This window comes from Plasmodium gaboni, chromosome 14 (genome assembly GCF_001602025.1).
Source record: "Plasmodium gaboni strain SY75 chromosome 14, whole genome shotgun sequence".
NCBI lineage: Eukaryota > Apicomplexa > Aconoidasida > Haemosporida > Plasmodiidae > Plasmodium > Plasmodium gaboni.
Genome location: NC_031494.1, coordinates 2,406,923 through 2,421,527, shown reverse-complemented (window position 1 = coordinate 2,421,527; position 14,605 = coordinate 2,406,923). Strand labels below are relative to the sequence as shown.

Sequence of the window (14,605 nt, the reverse complement as noted above, 5' to 3'; positions counted from 1 at the left end):
AAATGAATAAGGTATAAATCAACGATTAAAAAATTACCATAAATTACATGTTATTTAATATATATATATTATATTATGTTATATTATTAAAAATATATATAAGGAATGGAAACATTGAATTCCACAAATATATATATAATAACAATTTTAAATTAATATATATATATATATATATATATATATGTATATACTATAACATTATAATATATATGTATTATTTTATACCATTATAAAAGGACGTCATTTTGTTTATTCAAAAGAATAAATATATACTCAACATTAAAAATAAAATAAAAATATTCTAATAAATATATAGATAAAAGCAACCAGGGACAAAAAAAAAAAAAAAACACAAAAGAACAGGAGAGAAAATAAAAAATATATATACATATAAAAATGTTACTTCTACGGAATATTGTAATACTAGATTTAAAAAGGAGTAATAAATTACTAAATATTAATAATTTACCAAAAATCGCTTGTATCTTAAATAAAACAAGGGGATTTAGTTTATTAAAAAATGAAAGATTAGATAGGTTAAAAAGAGAAGTAAGGAATAAACCTAATGATAACTTTTTAATATTACAATTTTATAAAGAAGCAAATGTGCATAATCCAAATGAAGTTATAAAACATTATGAAAATTCTAATTATATAAAAGATGAAAGTATAACAAAAGAATATATAAAAGCATTAGTATATACAAATAAATTAAAATATACCAATCTCGATAATATTAAATATGATAGTGATAATAATACTTATAATAGATCTATGGATGATACTACTATAAATGAAATGCATTCAAATGAACGCTCAAATAATACATATGAAGGAAATAATGAAAATAGTTATAATAATATGTCCTCAAATCATTCAACACAGAAAGCAGAATATACTGATAAAAAAAGAAATCAACATCCTGAAATGTATAGTTTACATATTGATCCAAAGAAACCATTAAAAGTTTCTGTCATAGATAGTAATAGAAAAGGTTTATGGAATTTACTTAAGTCTACCATTGGATTTTTAATATTAGTAGCAGCGGGAAGTGTATATATGGAAGGAGTATCACAAAATGTTCAGAAAGGTATAGGAGTGTCAAATAAAAAAATTATTCCAGTAGAAAATGTAAAAGTAACATTTGCAGATGTGAAAGGATGTGATGAAGTAAAACAAGAACTAGAAGAAATCATTGATTATTTAAAAAATTCAGATAAATTTACCAAAATTGGTGCAAAATTACCAAAAGGTATTTTATTATCAGGAGAACCAGGTACTGGAAAAACTTTAATTGCTAGAGCTATTGCAGGAGAAGCTAATGTTCCATTTTTACAAGCCTCAGGTTCAGAATTTGAAGAAATGTTTGTTGGTGTAGGAGCAAGAAGAATAAGAGAACTTTTTCAAGCTGCAAAGAAACATGCACCATGTATTGTTTTTATTGATGAAATCGATGCCGTAGGATCAAAAAGAAGTAGTAGAGATAATAGTGCTGTACGTATGACTCTTAACCAATTATTAGTTGAATTAGATGGTTTCGAACAAAATGAAGGTATTGTTGTAATATGTGCAACTAACTTTCCACAAAGTTTAGATAAAGCTTTAGTTAGACCAGGAAGATTGGATAAAACTATTGTAGTACCTTTACCTGATATTAAAGGAAGATATGAAATTTTAAAAATGTATAGTAATAAAATTGTATTATCAAAAGATGTTGATTTACATGTTTTATCAAGGAGAACTGTAGGAATGACAGGTGCCGATTTAAATAATATATTAAATATTGCGGCTATTAAATGTTCAGTAGAAGGAAAAAAATCAGTAGATATGAATTCCATTGAACAAGCCTTTGATCGAGTTGTAGTAGGTTTACAAAGAAAATCACCATTAAATGAAGAAGAGAAAAACATTACTGCATATCATGAAGGAGGACATACACTTGTCAATTTTTACACAAAAGGATCTGATCCTGTCCACAAAGCTACTATTATGCCAAGGGGAATGTCTTTAGGTGTTACATGGAAAATACCTATTAGTGATAAATATAGTCAAAAAATTAAAGATGTACAAAGTGAAATTGATATATTAATGGGAGGTCTAGTTTCTGAGGAAATAATATTTGGAAAAAATAATGTGACGACCGGATGTTCAAGTGATTTACAAAAGGCAACACATATTGCTCAATCGCTAGTTATGAATTATGGAGTTGGTATAAATGAAGACAACATATCTATGTTTTTGCATGACAAACAAAATATTAGTGAAGAAATGAAAATTAAAATTGATAAATCTATACAAAGAATATTATTAGATTCGTATAATAGAGCAAAAAATGTTTTAAATCAACACATTGACGAATTACATAGAATTGCATCAGCTCTAGTAGAATATGAAACCTTAACAAGTGATGAAATTAAATTAGCAATGCAAGGAAAGTGTGATCAAATTAGAAAAAATAGAGAAATTAAGCAAAAGGAATATAATTTAAAAGACAATAGAATATCCTAATAATAACTACATAAATAAATATATACACATACATATATATAAAATAGTTTGTAGTTATTCATATTATGGCAAATTAAAATTATAATAATCTTATTTTTATTTTTTTTTATGTTATAATTTATTGAATTTAATTTTTTTTTTTTTTTTCTATGTATTTAAATTTTATATGTAAATGATATATATATATATATATATATATATATATATATATATTATATTTTTAACATTTACATTTATTATTAAATTAATATATTATATGTATAAATCTATATATTTTATTTTATTGATTCTACCTAATTTTAATATTAATATTTGTTTATTAAATGTGTACTACAATTAAGCAGCTTCATATACGAATAAATATTAACATTATTACATTATAAAATTAGTTTCATATATATATATATATATATATATATATTCGACTTATATATTTTTTTTTTATTATTTAAGTTTTTTTTTTTTTTTTTTTTTATTGTTAAAAATACAAATTAATAAACGTTACATCTTAATATAAATCCGTTTTAATTAAAAAAAAGAAAATAATAAAAAAAAAAAAAAAACAGAAGAACTATACAATGATACAATTTAGTTGTATCTGTTAATTTATTTTCTGTTTGAACATATTTTTGTGAGTCTTTAAAAATTAAGAGTTATATATTATGTTCTAAATAAATAATTATATTTTTGTCATTATATTCAATTGTTTATAATATTTTGCCTGAGAAAAAAAAATGACATAAGGTGTTTACACATATAAAATATATCTGCAATGAATATATAAATATAATTTATAATTACAATATAATATTATATATTTATGTATTTTTGTCTAACGCATGAGAAGTGAATTCTTTTATATTAATGTCAATTCCAATATTTATCTTTTCTAAATATTCTCTTTGTTTATTATTTAATACAAATTGACTCAATCCTTATAAATAATATAAATAAATATATATATATATAATTTGTTTTTATTTTTTTATGATAAAATTTATATAAAATATGAATAATATATATATGAAATATAACCTAAAATGCATTCTTCTCTATTAATAGATTGTTTATTTTCTAAATTAATAAAATCATACACGGATTGTATATCATCTTCATTGAATACTTTTTTAATATTGCTCTAAAAAGCGTAAATGTGTATAAGGTAAATTAATATCTATCTAATCCTTTTTAATATATATTTATAATAAATTATAAATAAATTTATATATATATATATATTTTTACTTTTTTTTCTAATATTTTCAATTCATCAATTATGAATTCAATAATATTTCTTGGTCTGTTAAAGTAGATGAAACCTAACAAAACCTAGATACAAGAAATTATAATTGTTAACATGTATATTGAATATATATATATTTATATATATTTCTTTTTAGGACACCTCAAATATTTCTATAACATTTTTATTTTTAATATATTCTTGATTTTCTACAAAAATATGACAAAAAAAAAAAAAAGCAGATATAAAAAATTAAAAAATCGCTAAATTATTATTATGTAAAAAATAAAACAGAATAATGTTTATTATATTTATTTTCCTTTTAAAATACCATCCATATTAGCTATATTTATAATTTGGATATTGGAATTGAATCTATTTTTTTTTATATATGAGAAATTTATATTTTATTAAATATTAATAATATAAACAATAAAATTCAACGAATAAAAAATATGAAATAAACATTATATGATAATCTTTATATAAAATGGACATGTATTTTTTCTTTTAATATTTCTTCTAATATATATATATATTCAGTATATCTTCATAGAACTACTATATATTAATATTTTTTTATTATTATATACAGTTTTCTGTCTAAAATTTTAATTAAATGGTTAAAATAAAAATAGTAATATTATACAAAAATAAAATTATATGATAAATGATTAAATCACTTAAACCTTATATAAAGAAAACATACTTATATTAATTTTTTTTTTTTTTTTCTTTTTGAAAATTATATAGACGTTATTTTTTATTTTGAGAATTGAGAAATAATCATTTCTAGAATATAAAATTTTTTTTTCTTTACTTTAAATTTTATACTTGTTCTCCAAAAAAAAAAAAAAATAAATAAATAAAATAATAACATAATAAATCATTAATTTGGCTACATAAATTATAATATATTGCTATAGAATAGGAAATGACGTGGGAATATTTTTTACTATTTATAATTCATATATAAAAATATCTGTACATATTTAATTTTTCTTTTTTAATTTTTTCCAGGGTAATTTATCATACATTAAGACAAATATATATTATATATATATATATATATATATATATATATATTTATATTATATAATTTACCCCCTTTAATATTTTGATAATTATTAAAGAATATAATATATTATTTTTTCTTTTAAAAAAAAAAAAAAATCATTTATGAGTTAGCTATAAAAATTAGGGATATTGATGTTGCTTTTAATTTCATTTGTGTTATAAATATAATAAAAAATATTTATTATATTTATGAAATATAGTAGTATATATTTTAAACCCAATAAAACCTTGTATACATATAAAAAATATATTTATTATGATCATAACAAATAAAAGAATTCGAAGAGTTTAAAAATATAAATTTTTCATATAAAATATAGTTATATATTTAATTAATTTTATATAATGATCTAAATTCATTTTATAAAATAAATTATAATATAATATATATGTAATAATTTTTAGGATGTTCCAAAGCATTAAATAAATTATACATGATATATATAATAATATTTTGTATTTATTATTATTTTTTTTTTTTTTATAAAATAAGAGGGCATTAATAAATACATATATTTATATATATATGTAGTGGATATATATAATATACTTTATTATTATATATATTATATATATATATATAATATATATTATTTTATTTTTTTTTTTAATTTTTTATCTAATATATATAAAATAAAATAAAAAGGAAAAAATTAAATATAATATGTTATTATGTTTTATATTATATATATATATATTTTTTTTTATATATATATTAATGATGATTATAATATATAATTTATATATAGCACTGCGAATATTACCCTTTCATAATTCAAGTAATATTAAAAAAAAAAAATTCGAAACAAATTAAGTATATATTTCTGCACACAAAAAAAAAACCAAAAAAGCCTTTTAAAATAATTTTGTATGAATCATAAAATATTTAACTCTATGTTAAAATAAAGTTTCAAGTATATTTTTATGAAGAGTACTAAAAGAAGCATAAAGTTGAAACAAAAAAAAGCACATTATTGTTAGTGGATGCTATATAATTCGAATATATAAAAATGAAAATAAATATATAATATTTATGATATGTTGTATATAAAAAGATAAAAAAATAAAATAAATAAAAAATGTAAATATATATATATATATATATATATTAATTTATTTATATATAATAATTAATTAAATAATTGTATTTACTTATATATATGTAACATACTTATATTTATATTATATATCCATTTGTTGACATGCAAACTTATTTGATCAAGGGTGAATATATACTATTTATATTATCTACAAATATAAGTAATGATAAATACTTATTATATATATTTTATTTAATTATATGTTATTTTTTATAATTTCTTTTTTTTTTTTTTTTTTTATAAATAAAAGTTTGAAATATGGAGTTATGTTTTTATAATTCAAAAAATGGCTATTTGGAAGCCTTATTAAGAGGTTTTCGTAGTAGTTTTTTAACACCAGAAGAATATAAAAAATTAACTGAAGCGGACACATTGGAAGATTTAAAGTCTGTTTTAGAGGACACAGACTATGGTACTTTTATGATGGATGAACCTTCTCCAATTGCAGTAACAACTATTGCCCAAAAATGTAAAGAAAAAATGGCACATGAATTTAATTATATAAGAGCTCAAGCAGAAGAACCTTTAAGAACATTTTTAGATTATATAGCAAAGGAAAAAATGATTGATAATGTTATAAGTTTAATTCAAGGAACTTTAAATAAAAAACCAGCAGATGAATTATTATCAAGAGTAGATCCTTTAGGTTATTTTCCACAAATGAAAGCTATAACTACTATGGATGTTCAAAATTCATATGATGATGTTTTAAAAGTTTTATTAATTGAAACTCCTATAGGATCATATTTTGATCAATATATTTCAGCTAATTCTTCTAATGAAAATAATAATGTTACCAACATACTTAGCGATATGGATATTGAAATATTGAGAAATACTTTAAAAAAAGCTTGGTTAGAAGATTTCTATAATTTTATAAGAAAATTAGGAGGAAAAACTGAAGAAGTAATGGGACATATATTAAAAAGTGTAGCAGATTTTCGTGTACTTTCTGTTACTTTAAATACTATCAATTCTAGTTTAAGTCTAGAGTTACAAAAAGATAGAAATGATATGTTTCCATGTTTTGGTTATTTATACCCAGAAGGTACAGATCGAATAAGAAAATGTTGGAATAATGAAACTGTTCAAGCGGCATTAGAAAATTATCCAATTTATTATAATCTTTATGAAGAATGTAAACAATTCTATATGAAAAACGATAATGCTAATGAAAATAAAATTGTAGATCATAAAATTAAATCATTGGAAGATATATTATATGTTAAACTTGTCAAATTATGTGAAACGGCTTTTGACCAACATTGTCATTTTGGAATCTTTTATGCTTGGGTCAAATTAAAGGAACAAGAAATTAGAAATATTGTATGGATTTCAGATATGATTTTAATGAATAGAAAAGATTGTATTGATAGTATTGTTCCAATATTTGAACCCCATATCTAAAAAAAAAAAATTATTTACTCACACAACTATATATATATATATATATATATGTGGTCAATTTTATATATTGATTTATTCCTAACAGAAAATGTATAAAATGTATGTACATATTTTATCATATCCTTGTATAACATCTTAATTTTTGTTTTAATTTTTGTTCATTAATTTTTTATTTTTTTTTTTTTATGTATTTTAAGTAAAATTTATTGAAGACATATATACAAATATTATTAATTTTTTTATTCCTTTTTTTATATTATACTATATCATTTTATTTATATATTTTATTTATTTATTTATTATTATTCTTTATTTTATTTTTTTTTTTTTTTTTTTTGTTAAATATTAAATTTTGATTTTTTATATTAATTGTACATTGTATACATATTTATATATGTACATAAGGTATATCAAATTATAATATTATTTTTTAATTTTGAATAAAAAAAAAACTTTTTCCCTATTTTTTGATGTTTTTATTTTTGTAATTTGTAAAAATATAAAATGTCAAAAGTAAATAAACAAATTAATCATTAGTATGAATTATAGAAATTATAATAGAGAACAAAATATTTAGAAAAATGAAACCAAGGGAAATTCAAAAAATATATATAATATAATATAAAATAATATGTACGTATAATACTAAAATGTGTCTACAAAATCTATTTTTATGATTTAATTCTTATATATTAAAAGATATTTCAAGAAATAACTATATAAGCTACATTTAAAGGAAACAAATATGGGTAATATGTGTTTTCCCTTAAAAAATTTTTTTTTTTACAAATGTTTAAAATTTAAATATAATTTTTTTTTTTTATTTTATTTATAAAAATTTTGGATCAAAGTTTATATAGAATTTAAAATTACAAAAAAAAAAAAAAATAAAATAAATATATATATATATATATATATATATATATATATATATATGAAATTAATAAAAATTCGGTGTTATATATGTAACATATAATTGCAAATCCTTTAACCGAATAAAATAATTAAATATTTAAAATATATATAACTTTATTTAAGTAACACTCCAAATATATGTAAAATAATACATTAAATATATGTACGTAGCTAAAAGAAAAAAAATTTATAATATATAAAATTTTAAATAATATATATATATATATGTATATATGCACGTCATATATAACAATGTTACTTTATATGTATGCATATTTTTATACAAACATTAGAATAAAAAATTGTTAAAACATAAAAAATTAAAACTAAAAATAAAATATAATCACAATAGATTTAATATAATCTTGATATTCTATCAAGGGAATCTTTTAATTTTATTATTTCATCATATAATTTGTTAATAAAATTAAAGAAGGGCAATCTTTTTCCTACAGCACTAAAGTTATTTATAATTCTTTTAATATCCGGTGGTAATTCAATACACAGTTGGAAAAATGTTTTACGTGGTTCTATATTAGATAAATAGTTTGATGTTGTAACATCTTTAATACGTTCTTTTTTGGTTGATAGGTTTAATAGATATTTATTAATATCAGATTTTCGTATAGACGCTAACATTAAAAGAATATATTTCTGTTCACTTAATTTTTTTTCTTGAGCAGCTAATTTTTTAAAATCTTTATGTACTTGTTTAACTAATGGAATTTCGTCATCCTTAAATTGTGATTCATCTAAATATTCTTCATATGTTTCATCTTCTTTTTCATTATCTTTTTGATCTTCCTTTATTTCATTTTCATCTTCATCAGTAATATCACCTTCATTTTGTTTTCTTTTTTTTTCCATTTCTTTCAATTCATCAATTTCTTCGACTTGTTCCGTTTCTTCTTCCGTTTCTTCATCATTACCATTTTTCTCCTCTTGTTTTTTTTTCTTTTCTACATAATATTTTATTCTATTTACATAATCGTCCAATGATATATTTTTACCAATTTTGTTTTTTAAAGCCAATTTTTGTTCAGTTGTCATACTTTCATATTTTTGTAAAAATTCCTCTGGTTGATATCCCAAAGATTCTATTAATTCTATAAGATTTTTATCCTCTTCATTTAGCGATCCATTTTCATCTGTATTAGAATAATTATTATCATCATTATTATTATTATTTTCATTATTATTATTTTCATTTTCATTATTATTATAATCTTTACCTGCGCTGTGTGTTTTGTTTCTCTCCATTTGGATGGCTCTTTCTAAAGCTGCTACAATAAAACCAACCAATTCCTTATTAAAGAAGATATTATATTTTGAAACAAGTTGGCTCATAATTTTTAATTTTTCAATAGGAACGTTATCAAGTTGTTCAGATACATCAAATATTAAATTATTCATTTGGATCAATTCTTTGAATATTTCTTTTTCTTCCTTTGTTTTCAATTTCTTCATAATTAAATTATGTTTTTCAATGTTTTCATTAAATTCTTTAATTTTGTAATTTATTAAATCGGGATTATTTACACTAAAATCAATTATTTTCTTTTCCAATTCTTTTATTCTGTCCTCTGCAAATCCATCCAAATCATAAAACTTCTTTCTCTCATGTTTTTTATTTTTTGTAATAATCTTATCGCTAAGAGGTTTTCCTGTTCTACTATTAATAAATTGTGTAACTAATTCATCTTTTGTCAATTTGTGGGTACTAAAACCTATATCTGATTTGTTATACCATTTGGAATATCTATTGATATTACAACCTCTAGGCTTTAATCCTGTATGTATTGTTTTTAATATATAACAACTTATTGGATATAATTTTCCTATCATTTTCCCAAAATATCCTCTTCCCATACTAGAATTATCAAATAACACTCTAGATGAAGATCCATTAATGAATAAGTCTACACTACCAAATTTTATATATTCCATTAAATGATCATGGGCACTAAAATATGCATCTACATGGTAATTAAATAAGAAATCTCTAATAATATCATGGAAAGAATGTTCTTCATATGAATAATTATCAGATCTTCTACCACTCGAAATTAATGGATGGTGACCAACAACAAAAATCCAATCACTCTTTTTAGCACTTTCATATAATGTCTTACTTAACCAATTAAATTGTTCACGGAATGCACGATAATTTCTTATTATTGGAAATCCAACCATTAATGCCCATGTATCAATAAATATAAATGAAGCTCTAAATTTTTCTTGAGTCTTTACTTTACCATCTGTTCCAACACCTCCTCCTTCTTCTTCATCATCATAATCGTCTTCAACACCATTTACGTTTTTCTTGACAGGATTATATGTAAAATCATAATTAACACAATAATAATTATTAGGCATAAAATATCCAGGGATTCTTTTAGAATAATGTTCTTGAATTTGTTCACTTGGGAAATAGAAATAATCTTTTTCACCTAATATAGAATAAAATGGTATAGCTTCTGATAAATAATCTTTAGAATCTTCATCGTCATCATTCTCCTCATCATCTTCATATAAAATTGCACGTTCTTCTACAGAACTTATAGATTTTTCTTTTTTGTCATTAATAGATGTATTAGATTCTACGTGTTTTGTATGATCTACAACATCAATATTATATGTATTTGTACTTGAAATCTTTTGTATATCATTAATTTTATTATTTGTACTTGTAGTATAATTCATGTTATTGCTATCATTTGAATCTTCATTTTCTTTATTTTCATTTTGTGCTTTAATTTTATGAATATTATTATCATTATAATAATTTATATGATTTTCATAATTACCTTCGTTCATTTCTTTCATTTTATCACTATAAAAATTAGCTATACTTTCAGCACTTAATGTATTCGTTCCTAAATCTTTATTAACTTGTTTTTCACTTTTTTTTTTAAATACAAACAATTCTCTCATTAATCGGTGCCATTGGAAGTTTCCAATAAAATTGTAGCTACCTTCATTAGGTATATTGTCACCTAAATTAATAACAAAATCTGCATTATTTTCTAGATGCCATTTTTTCATACTTTGTACAGTACTTTTTAATTCATTAAAACCCATAAAGTTATAAATATTCTGAACATCAAAATTCTTTTCTTCTTCAAAACCTTGTCCGATATCTCCTAACATCATAAGTTTCAAACTGTTAGTACTACTTTTTTCGACTTTTACTGTAATATTTCTATTTTGCATCCATACAGATTTTAATTTACAATAAGCACTTAAACAATTAGGAGATACAAACACTTCATCATCAATCATATTATATTTTCCATAAAATGTTTTTTTACCTACTACATATTCATTTTCTTCACTATCTAAAATATTATGTTTATATTTTATAAGTCCAAAATATTCCTTTACTAATTTAATTTGTAAGTACAATTCATCAAAAATATCATAAGAGAAAAATATAGCTAAAATGTTTGTGTATCGAATTAAATGTTCAATAGTTGTTATACCCAATTTAGTTAATCCTTCATGTAATTTAGTAACAACTTTATTATCTCTATTTGATGTTATGGAGTTTATAAGAGTTATAACATTAAATGACGAATCTTTTAAGAAGAAATCTTTTCTCATACGATAAGCAATTCCTGGACCTACACTATTTTCTCTAACATAACCATTACTTGGTGTTTTATTTTCTTCAGCATCGCACATTTGATTATTATATGATTTCATAACTTCACCTTCTTCTATATTATAATTACTGTTATTGTTATTATTATTGTTATTATTATTATTATTATTATTATTATTATTATTATTATTATTATTATTATTATTATTATTATTGTTATTATTATTATCATTATCGTCATTTTTAATTTCATATTCTACTTCATTTTCTATATCGTTTTGTACTTGACTTTGTATTTCATTTTGAATATCAAATCTGTCCATATATTCTTTTTTTTCATGTTGCACATTTTCTATTCCCTGTACTGCATCATTTTTATCTTCAACTTGTCCTTTAATGTATTGTTCTCCTTTCATTGTTTTAACATCAATATTATCATCTACAGGACTATTTACAGGTTTATTTAAACTTTTATACTCAATTTTTACAGGTTTACATACCATACTAACACATTTGATATTTTTTTGCTTTTTTTTCTTTCTGCATTTTCGTTTTCTTGGTTCATCAAGATTAATTTTTCTTGGATAATAATATTTCTTTTTATTTTTAACACTATAAAAACGATAACCATCCGTTTTCCAATTTTTTTGGAATATTTCATAGATAGTTTTTTTTTTATTTAATATTCTTTCTTTCTCTTTATTTACATATTGAGAATTATAATATGTATTTTTTACATCAAATATATAATTATCCCTTTCATCAATAAATTCACGGAAATATTCTCCTTCAACAGAATTCATTAATTTATTTCTATCTTGAAAACTATTTATAATGTGTTCAAAATTACTTAAATTATCTCTATAATGAACAAATAAAAGGGATAATATATCAATTAATTTTACATGTACTACAATCTTTTCATCTGTACTATATTGGGATCCTAAAAATACAAATAATTCGTTTACTGCATGTTGATAGGTACTTTGACTTTTAACAATAGTAAAATTTACATAATCTAAATATTTGTAATTCACTTGTTCAAATTCATTGGTTCCTTTATCATCTAAATAATCTTCATATTCATCTCCTTCATTTTCTGAACTATTATTATTTTCATATTCACCTAAAATTCTTCCATTCTTTACAATACAATTCTTATTTATTACTACAACACTGTCATAATTATATTGTTTCCATTCAATGAACTTTAACAGGGAAACAGAAAGACAACATATAAAAAGATTTAATATATTCATTAGAATTCCATTTAAATAAATAAAATAAAAAATTAAATAAAATAAATAAATATATATATATTATATATATGTGGGAAAAAAAATTTTAAAATTAATCAATAAATATAATAATAAATAAAAATGAAGAAAAAGTTAAAACGAATAAAAATATATATAGAGATAAAAATAAATAAATAAATAAATATAAATATATATATATATTGAAACAAATAAGAAAAATTTAATTAATTTATATATAAATATGACATATATATATGTCTACATGTGAACAACTATAAATAAATATATATATAAATATATATATATATAGCTATTTCACTTTCCTAGGTAGACATTAAAATAATAATACATATAAATGTAAAATATATCTAAAATTATATACATATATATATACTAACATACATATATACATACAAATATACATATATATATATATATATATATATATAAGTGTTCTACTTGAGCAAATAATTAATTAATATATGGAAACATTTAAATATATCTATATATAACACATATAAATAACATTAATTTTATATAACTACATAAAAAAAAAAAAAAAAAATAAAATATATATATATATTAAATATATCCATTCATTCTTATAAAAATATAAATCAACTATTTTATTATTTTTATGATTAAAATAGTTTCAATAACTTCATATAATATTCAAACTTTATTTCATATAAATACTATAAAAAAAAAATTTCACCACTCTTTTCATTTTCTGCATGATCTCTTGTAAACTTATTCACTTTTTTTTCCTTTTTTCTTTAATATATATTTCCATATAATTATAATATATAAATAAACGTGTAAACATTGAAAAAAATATAAAAAAAAAAAAAAAAAAAAAGGAAAAAAGAATGATGAAAAGAATCAATTATTAAATATATATATATAATTTTCATAAATATATTATATATATATATTTATATATATATAATTTTATTAAGACTCAAATTAAATATATATATATAATTTTCATAAATATATTATATATATATATTTATATATATATAATTTTATTAAGACTCAAATTAAGGCACTTTTTTTTTTTTTTTTTTTTTTTTTATTCCTTTTTTAAATATTAATTATAACAGTTATGTAAATAAAAATATAAGCCTAAATTTTATAAAATTTTATTGTATATAAATAGATTATTATATATATTTAAAATATTTATGCTTATTATTTATATATAATTATCTATGTATTATTATATATATAATAATAATATATATATATATATATATATATATATATAAATATACGCTAATTTATGAATATATTAGAGCCTTTTTTTTTTTTTTTTTTTTCAAACACTATATATAAAAAATATAAACTCATTTTTTTTTTTTTTTTTTTTTTTAAAAAAATTTTTTTTTTAAAATTATTTTTTTTTAAATTTTTAATAAATTTTTTTTTTTTTTTTTTTTTTTTTTTTTTTTTTTTTTTTTTTTTTTTTTTTTTTTTTTTTTTTTTTTTT

At 19.4% G+C, this 14,605-nt stretch overlaps 4 protein-coding genes across 4 annotated transcripts; 2 read left to right on the top strand and 2 right to left on the bottom strand.

Moving 5' to 3' along the window:
• Positions 1 to 396: 396 nt before the first annotated feature.
• PGSY75_1464900 (putative ATP-dependent zinc metalloprotease FTSH) lies at positions 397 to 2,508 on the top strand (the record flags this gene model as incomplete). The annotated part of the gene is made up of 1 exon (XM_018788331.1): positions 397 to 2,508. The coding sequence occupies one exon, from the start codon at positions 397 to 399 to the stop codon at positions 2,506 to 2,508; it is 2,112 nt and encodes a 703-aa protein (XP_018639703.1).
• A 699-nt stretch (positions 2,509 to 3,207) lies between these two features.
• Positions 3,208 to 4,089, bottom strand: PGSY75_1464800 (hypothetical protein; the record flags this gene model as incomplete). The annotated part of the gene is made up of 6 exons (XM_018788330.1): positions 3,208 to 3,229; positions 3,346 to 3,442; positions 3,544 to 3,646; positions 3,754 to 3,837; positions 3,914 to 3,960; positions 4,083 to 4,089. The coding sequence occupies 6 exons, from the start codon at positions 4,087 to 4,089 to the stop codon at positions 3,208 to 3,210; spliced, it is 360 nt and encodes a 119-aa protein (XP_018639702.1).
• Positions 4,090 to 6,186: 2,097 nt separating this feature from the next.
• Positions 6,187 to 7,335, top strand: PGSY75_1464700 (putative ATP synthase (C/AC39) subunit; the record flags this gene model as incomplete). The annotated part of the gene is made up of 1 exon (XM_018788329.1): positions 6,187 to 7,335. One exon carries the CDS (start codon positions 6,187 to 6,189, stop codon positions 7,333 to 7,335), a length of 1,149 nt encoding a protein of 382 aa, XP_018639701.1.
• A 1,269-nt stretch (positions 7,336 to 8,604) lies between these two features.
• Positions 8,605 to 13,113, bottom strand: PGSY75_1464600 (putative phosphatase; the record flags this gene model as incomplete). The annotated part of the gene is made up of 2 exons (XM_018788328.1): positions 8,605 to 9,398; positions 9,483 to 13,113. 2 exons carry the CDS (start codon positions 13,111 to 13,113, stop codon positions 8,605 to 8,607), a joined length of 4,425 nt encoding a protein of 1,474 aa, XP_018639700.1.
• Positions 13,114 to 14,605: the final 1,492 nt, after the last annotated feature.